The sequence below is a fragment of the Salvia miltiorrhiza genome, chromosome 8 (assembly GCF_028751815.1).
Source record: "Salvia miltiorrhiza cultivar Shanhuang (shh) chromosome 8, IMPLAD_Smil_shh, whole genome shotgun sequence".
Lineage (NCBI taxonomy): Eukaryota > Viridiplantae > Streptophyta > Magnoliopsida > Lamiales > Lamiaceae > Salvia > Salvia miltiorrhiza.
In genome coordinates, this window is record NC_080394.1 from 4629418 (window position 1) to 4642958 (window position 13541).

The 13541-nt window shown below is 35.6% G+C and overlaps 1 protein-coding gene and 1 long non-coding RNA gene across 2 annotated transcripts; one reads left to right on the top strand and one right to left on the bottom strand.

Moving 5' to 3' along the window:
* The first annotated feature begins 1625 nt into the window (after positions 1-1625).
* Positions 1626-4341, top strand: LOC131000196 (uncharacterized). The gene is made up of 4 exons (XR_009093682.1): positions 1626-2869; positions 3055-3144; positions 3359-3471; positions 3969-4341. It is a non-coding gene; the product is annotated as an uncharacterized LOC131000196 (long non-coding RNA).
* A 3164-nt stretch (positions 4342-7505) lies between these two features.
* On the bottom strand, positions 7506-9843 carry LOC131000197 (zinc finger protein WIP3-like). Its single transcript, XM_057925980.1, has 2 exons — positions 9184-9843; positions 7506-8280 (listed from the first exon to the last, which is right to left on the bottom strand). The coding sequence occupies exons 1-2, from the start codon at positions 9727-9729 to the stop codon at positions 7858-7860; spliced, it is 969 nt and encodes a 322-aa protein (XP_057781963.1). The 5' UTR covers positions 9730-9843; the 3' UTR covers positions 7506-7857.
* Between the last annotated feature and the right edge of the window lie 3698 nt (positions 9844-13541).

Consider the following 13541-nt stretch of genomic DNA (forward strand, 5'->3'; position numbering starts at 1 on the left):
GCAATATCGGCCACCGCCGCCCACTCATCTCAATCCCTTCTCTTCACTCTCCCAAAAATCATCTTGCTGTTTAATTTCTTGCTTCACATTCTGTATGCATTAGCTCTTCAGTTTTTCCAATGAATGTTTGGGAATTTATTGCCGATGAATTGATGGAGTATTGTACAAGTTCTGAACTTAGGTGGAGTCTAACTGAAAAAGTTGTTATTAAGTTCTACATTATGTATAACTTCTGTTCAGCCTTTTATAACTTGAAATTTTCTAAACTTGTCATACCATATACCATATATTCAACCTTGAGTTAATTACTGATCAAACTAATCTCACTTGTGTTTCTTTGCTTTCCACAATTGTATCCCCTCAAACAAGGCCTTTTATTTTTCGAAATGCATGCTGAGATATATTCTTTCTAGTGGACAGCAAAAAACCAGTTTGAAAAATCACTAATAATGAAATGACTCATAGATTATTTTCTTTGTAGTGTAACAAATTAAATAAAACCATGCACACCATATGACATGGTAAAACGAATCACTAAAATACGAAATGACTTGCAGATTATTGAGTTTTTCACAATTGATCACCGCTCTAAATTGATAAGATGATTCTTATAACTTAAGTATAGCTTGCAAACACCATATGAGATTATGGTCACAAGTTACAAGTTAGTTATGATATTTAAGTTTTAGACAAGATGATGCTTAAAAGTCAAATGTGGTGTTTCATAATTCCAAGCAAGATTATGCTCAAAGGGATATTTTTATTATCCAATAATAATAATAATAATAATAATAATAATAATAATTGATGAAATTTGTTGAGATTAATAGCATTTTAAATATTATACCACTAATTTAGGGTTTTTGGCCTCATGCCATTGCTGGTTTAAATGATTTTGTCCAGGAGGATGTTTCTATTCCCTTTTTTACTCGTTTCGCTTGATTTTTTGGTTTTTTTCTCTTGGTTCTGGATCGGTTGTGAGCCGGGAGGCCTAAGGGTAATGGTTCGGCCGGAATCCTTGAGACCTCCTAACTCAGCTCTGTCAACCTTGGTCCTGGACGAGTACTCTTTTTCCTCAGCTGTTATGAGGTTTTAACGAGGCTCGGCCCTTAGTCTGCAGCTTTGTGCTTTCAAGGGTTTTTGGTTTTCCGTTGTTGTTTCTTTTCTTTTTAATAAAATCTTATTTCAACAACCACTAATTTAAAATCCACTTTTTATAAAGTGAAACCTCTTTTTCATTCACATACACTTTTATCTAACATTTATTAAAACTTATGTCACTTATAAATGTTAAAATAACAATCACTACAAGAATTGAGCTCATAGACAACATAATATAGACAACATAATATAGACAGCATGCTTCAAAACTTGTTGTCTAATATAATTATAGACAACGGCATTCCTCGTTGTCTATTATAACTATAGACAACGGTTTTTCAAAAACCGTTGTCTATTTAGTGCGGTCATAGACAACACTTTTGGAGAACTATTGTCTATTAGAGAATAGACAACGATTTTCAATGTTGTTGTCTATTACCATACCAGATTTAATAAAAAAAGAAATTTTAATTACATATCAGATTTTACCATCAACATACAAAATTATTCTACAAAATTAATTCAAACCCTAACTTAATTCAAACCCTAACTTTTCTACAAAATTGCACTTCCAATGCCTGCCGCTGTAAACCTCCTCCGCCGCTATTCCCTGGAGAGACACGCTGCCTCCGCCGCTGTTCCCGTAAACCTCCTTTGCGCCTCTTCTCTCTGCGGCGCTAGGCGATTCGTCGGCGCCGCCCCTTCTCCCTTTGCCTCAATCGATCCGGCGTCGCCTCTTCCCCTGCCCTAACTCTTCTTCTTAAATCTGAAATCGTCGCCGCCGTGGTTCCGAAATCTCAGGCGACGTTGTCGCCCCAAGGCCGACGTTGCTCCGCCTGAAAACGCCGCCACCGCCGCGCACAGAGTCGCTGCTGCTGTCTCTCAAATTTAGGGGAGGCCGCTCAAAATTGAGCCTTAATTCTTCCCCTTCCAGATCGAGCCCTAGCTCTTCTCCTGCCGATTCAGTTCGGCCGTTGCCGCCGCGTGTGGAATACCTGCGAATCGGCGTCCTCCATCTCTCTACACACGAAGTCTGAAGTCAAAGCCGGCTGCTCCTCTCTCTCCTGTAACGGACTAATCGCCGCCGCTTCCGCTCCGGTGGTGTCGCCGTGTTCGAGCCACGCCGTTGCTGTTTTTCTCGGACTCCGCCGAGGCAGCAAGAGCTGCCATCGTCATCTTCGTCCCAGCTCGGCTAAACAGGGCTGTCGGCCTTCCCTCCTCCCAAAGCTAAGTTAATCTATAGCTCTACTGTGCAGTTTCCATTTTTCTATAATTGTTATGCAATAAATAGCACTAAGCACTAAACTCTTGCTACTGTATCAAGGAATTCCTCACTGCATTTAGCTCGTGTGAAAGTCATAGGTTGTTGTTGGTTTTGATGGAAATAAATTGATTATGCAATGGTAATGTTTGTCTATCATGCTTAGATGGAGAATATGCATTATGAGATATAGCATATTGAGCTCAGTAAATACCTTGAAAATTTGTTGGTAGGCTGCTGTAGTGGTTTTAAATGAACTGGGAAAATCTGATATATTCAAGACCTCAGAGTTTTGGCAGAACAATGAATGAAGCTTCTCCTTACTCATGGTGTAATATAATGGTCCAAGCTTACAAACTCGTCAATATCGAGTTTCAAATTACTCCATGATTTAATTTGTTCGTCTATTATTGTGTTTTTAAATGACGTTTTGCTCGTAGTTTTGGATGCGAGCAGTTGCTGCCAGGAAGAGCATTTGATAGTCAGCAACTTTATGATGATTTTTGGGTGAGCAGTTATGTCCCAACACTTTAATTGTAGAACATGGCTTTTGTGCATTATTCAAGAATTGAAAGAATTGGGGTTTATCTTGTTGATGGAGATAGCTCTCTGCAAATGGGGTTTCAGGTTTCTTCTGTGCGCGTGTGTTGAGTGTGCATACCTGTTAAAGGTTTTTGGTGGTTGCATTGTAGGATGGAACAGAGGTCCAACTGAAATCAGTGAGTGGAAACAAATACGTTTCCGCTGACAATGGTGGGAGAGGGGCCGTTGCGGTTGACAAAGTAAAACTGTTCTATACATCCAAAACTTGTCCGCCTTTATTTGAGCATGAAAGAGTGTATTTCTCATTTGTGAATGTGTTAAATTGAAGAAGTATTCAAATGCTGACATGTTTCTCCTCTGCAAAATCATTAGAACTGCCTTAACTGTAATGTCAATAGAACTGAAGAAGCTACAACACCTATTTCATCTTATTATGGCTGGATTGAAATGTAGGTGATCACCTGCCAAGTTGAGGGTAGTTCAGTTATATGCAGAGTGCTTTTTACTTGGAAAGAAATAACGACAACCGAATTCACATCAAACTCAAGACTGGGATGTATTTGCAGGTATCATATCTGCCATGTAGAGTAGTCTGATTGCAGTTTGTATGGGATATAATCACAGCTGGCTGTGGATCTTGCATAGTTCATTTTAATAACTTTACTGCTATCATTCAAGTTAGTTTGCATGAAAGACAACGAGAGAGTTTCAAACCATAAACATGACATGACAGTACTAAACTTGTTTGGAATTTTTGAAGTTGTCGTGGAACTATGGCATTTGAGCCTCACTGAGTAGTCACATAGTTTTGATTAAGTTATAATTTTCGTAGGCAGCAAAAAAGCATGATAGTATTATGCCCATTTGTTTAGGCTTCAAATTGTGCAGTGTTTGTTGTTTTTGCTCTAAGTTGGAACTTTTGGATTGTATTTCAATTAGGAGATGCAACCATGATGCAACCTAGTTTGATGGGAAGACTTCCATCTTTCGATCTTTTTCCTATTAAAATTCTGCTCATTTCATTTACTAATCTCTGGTAATCTTGTTTGATATTTTGCACAAGGGCATGACAGTACTGAAATATCAAGTAGGGCTCAGGTGCAGAAGAGAATTGCTGGGAAAGTCGGGCAAAATACTACCGGAGGTTGACATGTATGGGGGATTCCAGTCCTGTTACGATTTCTCGGGGCTGAGTAATACGGTGGAACTCCAGCCCTGCATCTGACCTGGATCTCTCAGCATGTAAATTTCCTGCTCTGACCTGGATCTCTCGGCATGTAAATTTCCAGCTATGACCTGGATCTCTGGGCATATAAATTTCCAGCTTGGATCTAATATGTAATGTTGGATGAAATTTGTTTGAATGTAATATTTAATGAATAATGTTTGAATGAATGTATGGATTTTTAGTATTAATATATGTATTTTTAGTTTTCTATTATGAGTTTTTAGTATTGGTAAATATATATTTAAAAAATCAGGAAATATAAATAAATTAAAAAAAATATTGTAACATAAGAAAAGACAACAAGCAGGAAAAGTGTGGTCTATCAATAAATAGACAACGGTCAATGAAATCGTCGTCTATATTAAAAAAATTGCGGTCATAGACAACAGTTTTAAAAATTGTTGTCTATATTAGAATAGACAACGGTTTTCGGATCGTTGTCTATCAGAGAATAGACAACGGTTTTTCGTTCGTTGTCTATGACCGCCCTCCAATAGACAATACCTTCATTTACAACAATTGATTTTCTAATAGACAACGGGTTTTGTCCGTTGTCTATTTGCGTTTTGCTTGTAGTGAATGTAAATTTATTCTCAAGTAACCGGTCCTTTCAACACAAAATGAGACCAATCTAAGACAACATAAACGTAACTTTTTGTCATGGATATAATTTCTGCAAAGATAAAGCCAAAAGGCCAAAAAAAAAAAAAAAAAAAGAGTAGCAGGAACCTCATCTAAACACATGTTCAATCCATTAATTGTAAGCTAATCAGCGGAGTGAAGCAGAGAAGACAGAATAACAAGAAAAGAAACTGAAATAGATTGGTAATCCTCCAAGAGGCCGCAGAGTAAAATACTTTGTCACACCGTAACACCAATTAACAATAATAATATCTGGATGCCGTAATTTACTAAGAAGGAAAATAAATACTTAGCTCCTACTAAGGCTCATGCATAAGACATAAAGCCCGTACAGCCTCTAAACGCGTCGCCGGACTCTCTTCCTGCAACACCATAGGCGGCCACTCGCATTAACAGAAAAGAAGAGGAAGATGGGGCAGCCAATTGAGTCTGTAGCAGCCACTCTCTTGGCATCTTCATATGCAGCATTAAGCTTCTTGTTTCCATAGGGACTGCATGACCACATCTTATACTTAATACTCTTGCGCACATCATCCTCGCTATCTGACTTGATTAAGAAAAACTTTGCATTTGTATATTCCACTGGAAAATCAACACTGTTATACTCATCTCTAGAGGCATAGGGCCTGTTCCCATGTGTCACAACCTGTGAGAAAATAGCCAAATATATTTTAAATACCTTTAAACCAAATTTCCTAGGATCTTGAACAAGAATATGATCTCAGTAATCCTAGTTGGTTACTTACATAACCTTTTCTTTATAGTGAGAAGAGCGATTGTAATCGAGTTCGAGACTGAGACCGAACTCAGTGGTTGTTTAGTATCAGATAAACTAAACAGTTACGTTCATTGGCACCCAGTAAGCCAAGCGGGAGTTCAGACCAGGGTTTTGACTCCAGAGATCTTAGCGAAGCGCTGACAGGGCGCGAGTGTGTCCAAGCGTGCTAAGAGTGAGCGAGAAATCCAACATCAAAGTGGTGTTGGTAGGTTTGCTGTGCACCTATAAGCATTAGCCCAGAGTGTTTGTCAAACTAATCATCTGGCCGTGGAGTAGGAATGTTGTTTCCGAACCACGTAAAAATCCTTGTGTTATTTATCTGCTTTCAGTTATTCTTTTATGTGTGCTAAATCTGTTTTCAACTGAACTGGACTAACTGAAAAATGTAACTAAGGATTTTGCAAGTGACAATTGTGAGTTTGTTTTGTTTTGCAAACTTTTTCTAAAGGCTATTCGCACTAAGTTTAAATTCCGCTGCTGAGCTGTTAGTTTAACTGATCATACATCTGATAGTCAGTTAGATTGACAACTCAACTCTGTTTACAAACTCTAGACTGAAGCCTTACGTGGATATTAGTTAAGGCCCAATGCTCAACTGATATCAAATTACTGAAGTCATTTCAGTATCAGTCTACAACCATTTTCTAAACTGAAATTTTGTGAGTCTGTTTTGTTTTGCGTAAAATAGCCTACAAGTGTATTCCCCCTACACTTGTTCAGTCAACCCTTCGGGACCCCAACACACGATTCAATTAGGAAGATTAAATACCTCTTAAACTACATGTATCGTCAATCCGGGGCATCCAAGCAAATGATCTTACATACAAATTCTTATAATAGTATTGCGTTTACTTTGAAGGATTAGGCTTCATAGATAGAAATAGTAAGACTAATATTTTGTTTACTTTTATGGATTGAAACTTTAGGATATCCCAAGGCCCTTAATTATTTTTATCATTCAAGTTAGTTTTGCTTGATTCTTATTTCAAAGGATGAGAATGAGATTAGAGATATCCTATTCTTAAGGATAAAAATACTCAATCATGCTTGTAATCAAGCATGCAAAGTAAATGCCCCTAATAGTATTATTAATAATTGATACTAAATTTGCTCTTTGTAGCTACTGATTGTGGTATCTCTGGTACCAGCTTTTTCTTAATACCATTTGCTCTTTTTTCTGATAAAAAAAATAATAAATTAAAAAAAGGAGTCTTAAAGTAGTTTTTGTAAAGAAAAATTCCCATTCACAAGGTTTCAACCAAATAACTTCCACTTCATTTTTTTTGTCAAAGTCGTGGCATTTTTGGTTCACACTTAAACCAAATTCATGTCACGTAATGGGAATCGTGTCTTTGTGGGAAAGACTTCAAAAACAGTTTACTGCAAAGTTCTTAATTTTATTTCTCAAATATAATTAAATTCGATGAGCAGAAGCAGCTGATCGCCTGTGATTTAGGGAGTCATCCAATTTGGACCATTAACTTTTTCACAACTACTCCAACTTACCTTAATTTGCTCTCAATATTGGAAAAAGAAAAAAAAACAGCCATGATATGTTGCTCATAATTTCAACTCGATCATCATTAACTTTTTTCTAGGTGCTTATCTTGTTGACCAATTTCATTTAAATTATGGCTGTCACAATATATAATTCACATTGCTGACTCATATATACACTGCACCACTGCGACTTGCATATTTATGAACTGAGAAATACACACAGAAACAATAATTGCTTCTACCACTACTTCAACAAGTAGATAGATATATGTATGGAGCATAAAATTGATAATCTAGAAACTAGCTAGAGAAATATATACACTCTATAATTTTACCTATTTAAAGCTTAATAAGTTACAATATAAGTATATATTTATCTTACATCTATATGTATGAACTCATTTAATGGATTTAGATATATTTGGTACATATATATGTCTAGCAACGCAACAAAACATGAACTTAATTTTTTTATAAAAAAAGGCAAGATTACAACATCAACATAGTTTGAAGCTGGCAAATTTCCTCCCACAAATACCAAGGAAAAAAAAATTCATCAGCTTCACAACTTGTAGAAGATCTCCTTATGAAATGAAAAACGCGAACACGAACACGACACGAACAAACGAGTGCTCAGCAGCAAACCGCTCCCCTCATTCCGCCTCGTGCATGCAACCGAACTAATCACACGCGGGCGAGAGAATGTTTTGCTGCCGAGCACTCGCAACAAACACCATACAATAAAAATAAAAATAAAAACTACAAAATTAAAACACGACACACGGCGACGACACGAGGGCCCGGCTAGGCGGTGAGGTCGTCGTCGGAGCAGGCGGCGTCGAAGGCGTGGAGAGAAGGGTGGGGCGCGTGGCCCTTGCCGAAGGACCTGATGTGGTCCTTGAGGGACCTCTTGTGCTTGAAGTCGGAGCCGCAGGTGCAGTACCAGAGCTTGCCGCAGTTCTTCTCGTGCGTGCGCCAGTCGCCCTTCACGGCGAAGGACTTGCCGCACGACTTGCGGCACGCGAACGGCTTCGCGCCGTGCTTGCGCTTGTAGTGCGTCTGCAGCGTGCGGAAGTCCTTGAGCGGCTTCGCGCGCGGGTGGTTCACGTTGTTCTTGCACCCCGCCGCGCAGCAGTAGCACGGCAGCCGCAGCATTGCCGCCGGCTGCGTCCCCCGCAGGGACTCCGGCCCCTTCCGGAACTCCGACCCGTGGCCCCACATGTGCATCTGCAGGAATATTGATCATGAAGTGAAACACGAGATCACATAAGTAAATAAAGAAATCTAAAGATTGTGCGACAGATGACTCGAACCCAGGACCTCAGGTCTTGATCATTAATCTTCTATCACTTGGCTAACACACGCACACGTGAAACACGAGATCATGTGAGATAGAAATTTCCAACTTGTTTATAATTATATATTCAAGAATGTGCATATATATTACTCCCTGCGTCTATTAAATAAGTACTCATATTTTTTTTTGATCCGTTAATTAAATGTAAAAATAAAAATGTATGGTCTCCAAGAAGTGTTTGTGTGGACAATGGGAATGGTGACATGATGTGTACACTAATGTACAAAGAGATGGAGCAATAGATATTACATGTCAATCAATATTGATATCACTTTATAACTTAAGTGCCTCGATTGATTTTGCTATAGCATATAGCTAAAAATATATATGCAGATGGTCTAGGTGTACAAAATAATGATTGGAATTCATTCTTCGAGCATATATCCAATCACAGACAACATTATATCAATACTATTTCCGTATTTGATGAGAAATTATCTATATATCGAAAGTACTCCAAATGCAGTTTAAAAAAGGAAGACGACCTGCAAATTAATTAACATACTATAAATTCATATATTAGTAAATGATCAAAGACATGTTATTTTAGATATTAATTATACATCTTTTAGAAATAAAAATGCAATATGTATGTATTATTCTGAGATATATTAATTGATCCTACTCATATATAGCTTCAAAAACCCTTATACATGTTACGACAAATTGAACAAACCTAAACATTAAAGATTCATGAATATAATTTTAATTACCTCATAACATTATTACTTGTGAATAAATTCCAGTAGTAGTAATTAATTAAGCATATATACCTGCATGTTATTGTATCTATTGAAGGTCTTGCTGCAGATGTTGCAAGAAAACTGCATGGGCCCAACAAGAATCTGTGCTGGAGTTGGGATCCAAAATCTCCTCTCACCATTAGAAGAGCTCTTCATCTTCATCTTCATCTTCATCTGCGTCTTCGTCTTCGTCTTCATCGAATATTCCTCCTCCTCCTCCTCTTCCTCGTCGTCGCGATCAACATCAATCTCTCCTATATCAGGCAACCCTATGTGCAGAGCCACCGCCACATTCTCATTCAATCTCCCGTCGTCTTCCTCTTCCTTCACCTCCTTCTTCTCCGCCGCGAACCTGCTGAGAAGCGGCAAACACTGGATCGTCTCGTACACGTAACTTTCTCCCTCTTCGTCGTGATTCTCATCGTTGAAGAGTGGGAACTCGAAGAAATTCATGGCTTTTTTGGAGTGGCTTTGAGTTGAAGAGGATGAAGGCGGTGGTGATGGAGAGGGAAATGGCTTGAGCCATTCAATGGAATTTCGAGTAATATCGAACCACAAATTTATATTCTTCAACATTTCGTGCTCATCATACTACGACAGAATTTTATTATTTCAATTCTTTTTCCGATCAGGATGGGATTATTATAGTTGGACTTTGTGTGGGAAAGCTTGAATCAAATATTGAATTTTCTGAATCTTGGTTGCCTTCGTCTTTTTCTGAACCTTATTTTATTTTATTTTATTATTCCTTTTCGCGTGTGTTACATTCCTTGACTCTTATCTCCACGCACGAGATTGAATTCTTTCATCTTATGTTTTAATTAATTTTATTAAACATCATAATTTATAGGGGTATTGGCCTAAAAATACTCGAACTTTTTCCATTTTCTAGTTTTGCATCCCAATTTTAAAATCTGCCTATAAATACCTGAACTTTGTATTCTTTCTGATTTTGCAACCAACGAATTTTTACCCTCAAATCGTTGCTGACAAGGCGGCTGAATTGAAGGAAAAATTTGAAGTGCATAATGAAATAGATAATTTTATTGTCAATGTGAGATCTAGAATATGTAATTGTATGATTTGGAATGTCAATTCGGCTGTCATGTATGTCGGCAACGATTTAAGGATAAAAATTCGTCGGGTGCAAAATCAGAAAGAATACAAAATTTAGATATTTATAAGCAGATTTTAAAGTTATGGCGCAAAACCATAAAATAAGAAAAATTCGAGTATTTACATGCTAATATACCTAATTTATATTGTGAGTCAATAAAATAAAACACATATTTATAACTATAAAACAATAGCAAAAGTATTATTTTAGTCATTTTCATAAAAGTTCTTATCATAGTATTCGAGTTACTATAACACACTATTAGTATCGATCATCACCAAATATATATCTTGTCTTAATTTGATACATATAGCATTTGGAATAAACCGCAATTTATATATAGCCGACCAAACAAGGTAATTTTTCGCTCATAATCAGCGAGGGCTAATTCGTGTGGGTATGTTGGTCTAACGACAGAATGATTAATGTCTAAGACTAAGAGGCGGGTGTTTTCTAAGCTTATAAGCTTTTAAAATAACTTATAAATTGTTTAAGAACTTATAAACTCTTTAAAATAATCTTAGCCAAACACCCTCTAAATGTCTTGGATTAACTGTAGGCTGTAACGTTGATCTTTAAATTTTTTTAATTTAACTATTAATTTATTAAAAAAAATAAAAAAAATCCGAACTGCAGTTCAACTCCCATACATGAGAATTTAGCTATATAGATAGAGTAGTGGTGGGGTTTAAGGAAAAAGACATGCAACTATGAGAATCCTAGAATAGTCTAAACATATGCCAACTTAAACTTTATTTTTTCTTCTTCCAATTCTCTATTTTATTCACTCCCGTTTTTCACGTCCATTAAAGATATTAATTTCGTCGACTAAAATTACAATCAGTGGATCTGTGATTAACTACTAATTACACTCTTTTTAATTTTCTTCTAAGATGATTAACTAAATTTACTATATAAAAAAATAAAATAAAATCATAGCATCTCATAAGTAACAATTTGTAAACATTTTTCTTAGAGTATGAAGTCGATCTGAAGGTACTGAATAGTAGAGTTCAATTTTGAATTCATATCATTAATCCGTTTTCTGGCTCAGAAGATTTTTCTACGAGCTTAGGATTTAGGGCTCAATTAATTACTTATAGTGAAAAAAAATCCCTCATCTGGCATCGGCCTCAGATGTTCAGTCTCCTGTAAACGAATCAAGTAACCAATTCTTGTGTTCTTTTTATTTTCATAATTGCGCATGTATTATTTTCTTAAAAAAAAAAATCAAACGAGCAAATTAATATTATAGTCTGTTAATCAATCAATTAATTAATGAAGAAAAGAAATTATGACAAAAGGAGTTTTTGGATTTGTTAGTTGGAGTAGCTGTTATGGAATTTTACCCACTATTGCAACACAAACTGCATTTGACATTTTGGATCCTCAACAGTCAGTCAAATCGTATTAGAGTTAAATAAGCAACATTAATGATACATAGAGAAAATGGTTCGAGATAATGGAGACCAAAATGTTGAATTTTCTTATATATAAATATAGAGAAAACAAATAAAACTGCTGCTTCCTGGATTTCTGTGCAAAAATCATACATTTTCCCCTTTGTGAACACAAAAATCAATTCACCAAAATTGTATAAAGATAGTAACTGCATTAATTTGGCGCGCAGGAGAATAAGCCAAAGAAGCACTACTTAAGTGCTATATATGATGCATGAATCCGACATCTTTCACCTCATCGATGTCTCGCATTATTTTTATTTTTATTTTTTTATGATTCATTTTTTTTAATTATAAATTTATCATAAGAAATTGATGAATATATAAGGAAATAATAATGTTTTCTAAGATGGAAAATGTGGGAAAGTACGTATTATTATTAATTATGAATTATATTGGAGTGAAATTAAGATAAAAGAGGTTGCCCATTTTTTTTTCCATAACCCAAGACCTCTCACAAATGAGAGTCTTTGGGTGGCTCAGCTTTGTCACTTGAGCTAGGTCTCATTGACAAGATCTTGATTCTTTTTTAGAATAGAATTCGTTTTAATTTTAAGCCTGTCAATACTTTGTAATTTCGAATTTTATTTTCAACGCATGTTATATATACTCCATATTCTAATTTTATTTTCAACGCATGTTGTGTTGAAAATCATTGCTATAGTGAAACAAAGGATGCAATGCAACACAAATTGACAAGGGGAAAATCTCGACACATTTGATCTCATCTTTAACTTCTTGTTTTTTCCTCATCTCTATCTAATAAACAAAAACCACCTAGCTATTACTAGTATCTTGATCGATCAATATATTTCCTCAATTTTTGACAACAAAAGGTCATAATAATACATGTGACTATCTATAGAGTGAAACAAATTGAAGATAAACACAATATAAATAGTCAATAGAAAATCTTGCTAGTTTTTTTTTTGTTTTAGCCAAAAATCATTCTAGTTTTTTAAGGAATCATTTGTTTTAATTTGCTTCTGAATTCTATTCACAGTCTTCCACACAACAAATAATTATGGCTACCTAGATTACGTTATAGAGTACTAATTAGTCATTAATCTTCCACTAATCACCTTATGTGAGGCCATAATTAATATCATTGCCAAAGGCTAATTAATTGATGCAATTATGGTGAAGTTTATTAAGTCTAATTAAACTAACCGACAAGATATCATGTAACCGGATTTTCAGGATATTAAGAACAGCTACACTTAAAAAAATATATATATATATATTTCTTTCCTTTTCTCTAAACTTTAATTTAAACCTTTTCTTGTTGGGTATTATTTGAACTGTGCATGATTCTCTGCTTTCCCACTGTTTCCACGCCAATACCACCTTTTTGCTTACTTTTTTTTTTTTTTTCAACATTTCATACTTGAATTTTTGGTGATAATTTTGTATGGACCGATAGCAACTGGAGCATAAATTAACTTGATAATTTCATATATGTGTTGTAACGTGTATACTCGACGAGAGAATAATTAAAATTTATTTCTGGTCACATAATTAAGATGTACTAGCTAGTATATATATATCTCCAACAACAATAAAATTGATTTTATAATTTTCATTTTTTCAGAAAAAAATAAATAAAATCGATATGACTTATAGTATATACAATCATTAGATTGTCGGTTTTTGCGTGTATTTTTGCGCCCAAAAAAAAATCGAATCACATGAAACTTATTTTCTAAATTCTCAAACTTGAAATTTGAAAAGCACAGTTCCTATCCATTTTTTTTTCTAACTTTTCCCGTGTATTTACGATTTACATCAAAGCAATGAATAATAATTCATAA

What these genes read in the sequence shown, in the direction of transcription:
- LOC131000197 (XM_057925980.1), bottom strand. Translation starts at nt 9,729, where the DNA reads ATGTTGAAGAATATAAATTTGTGGTTCGATATTACTCGAAATTCCATT. An exon ending in ATAGATACAATAACATGCAG is followed by an intron (nt 8,281 to 9,183) that starts GTATATATGCTT and finishes ATATTCCTGCAG; the next exon opens with ATGCACATGTGGGGCCACGG.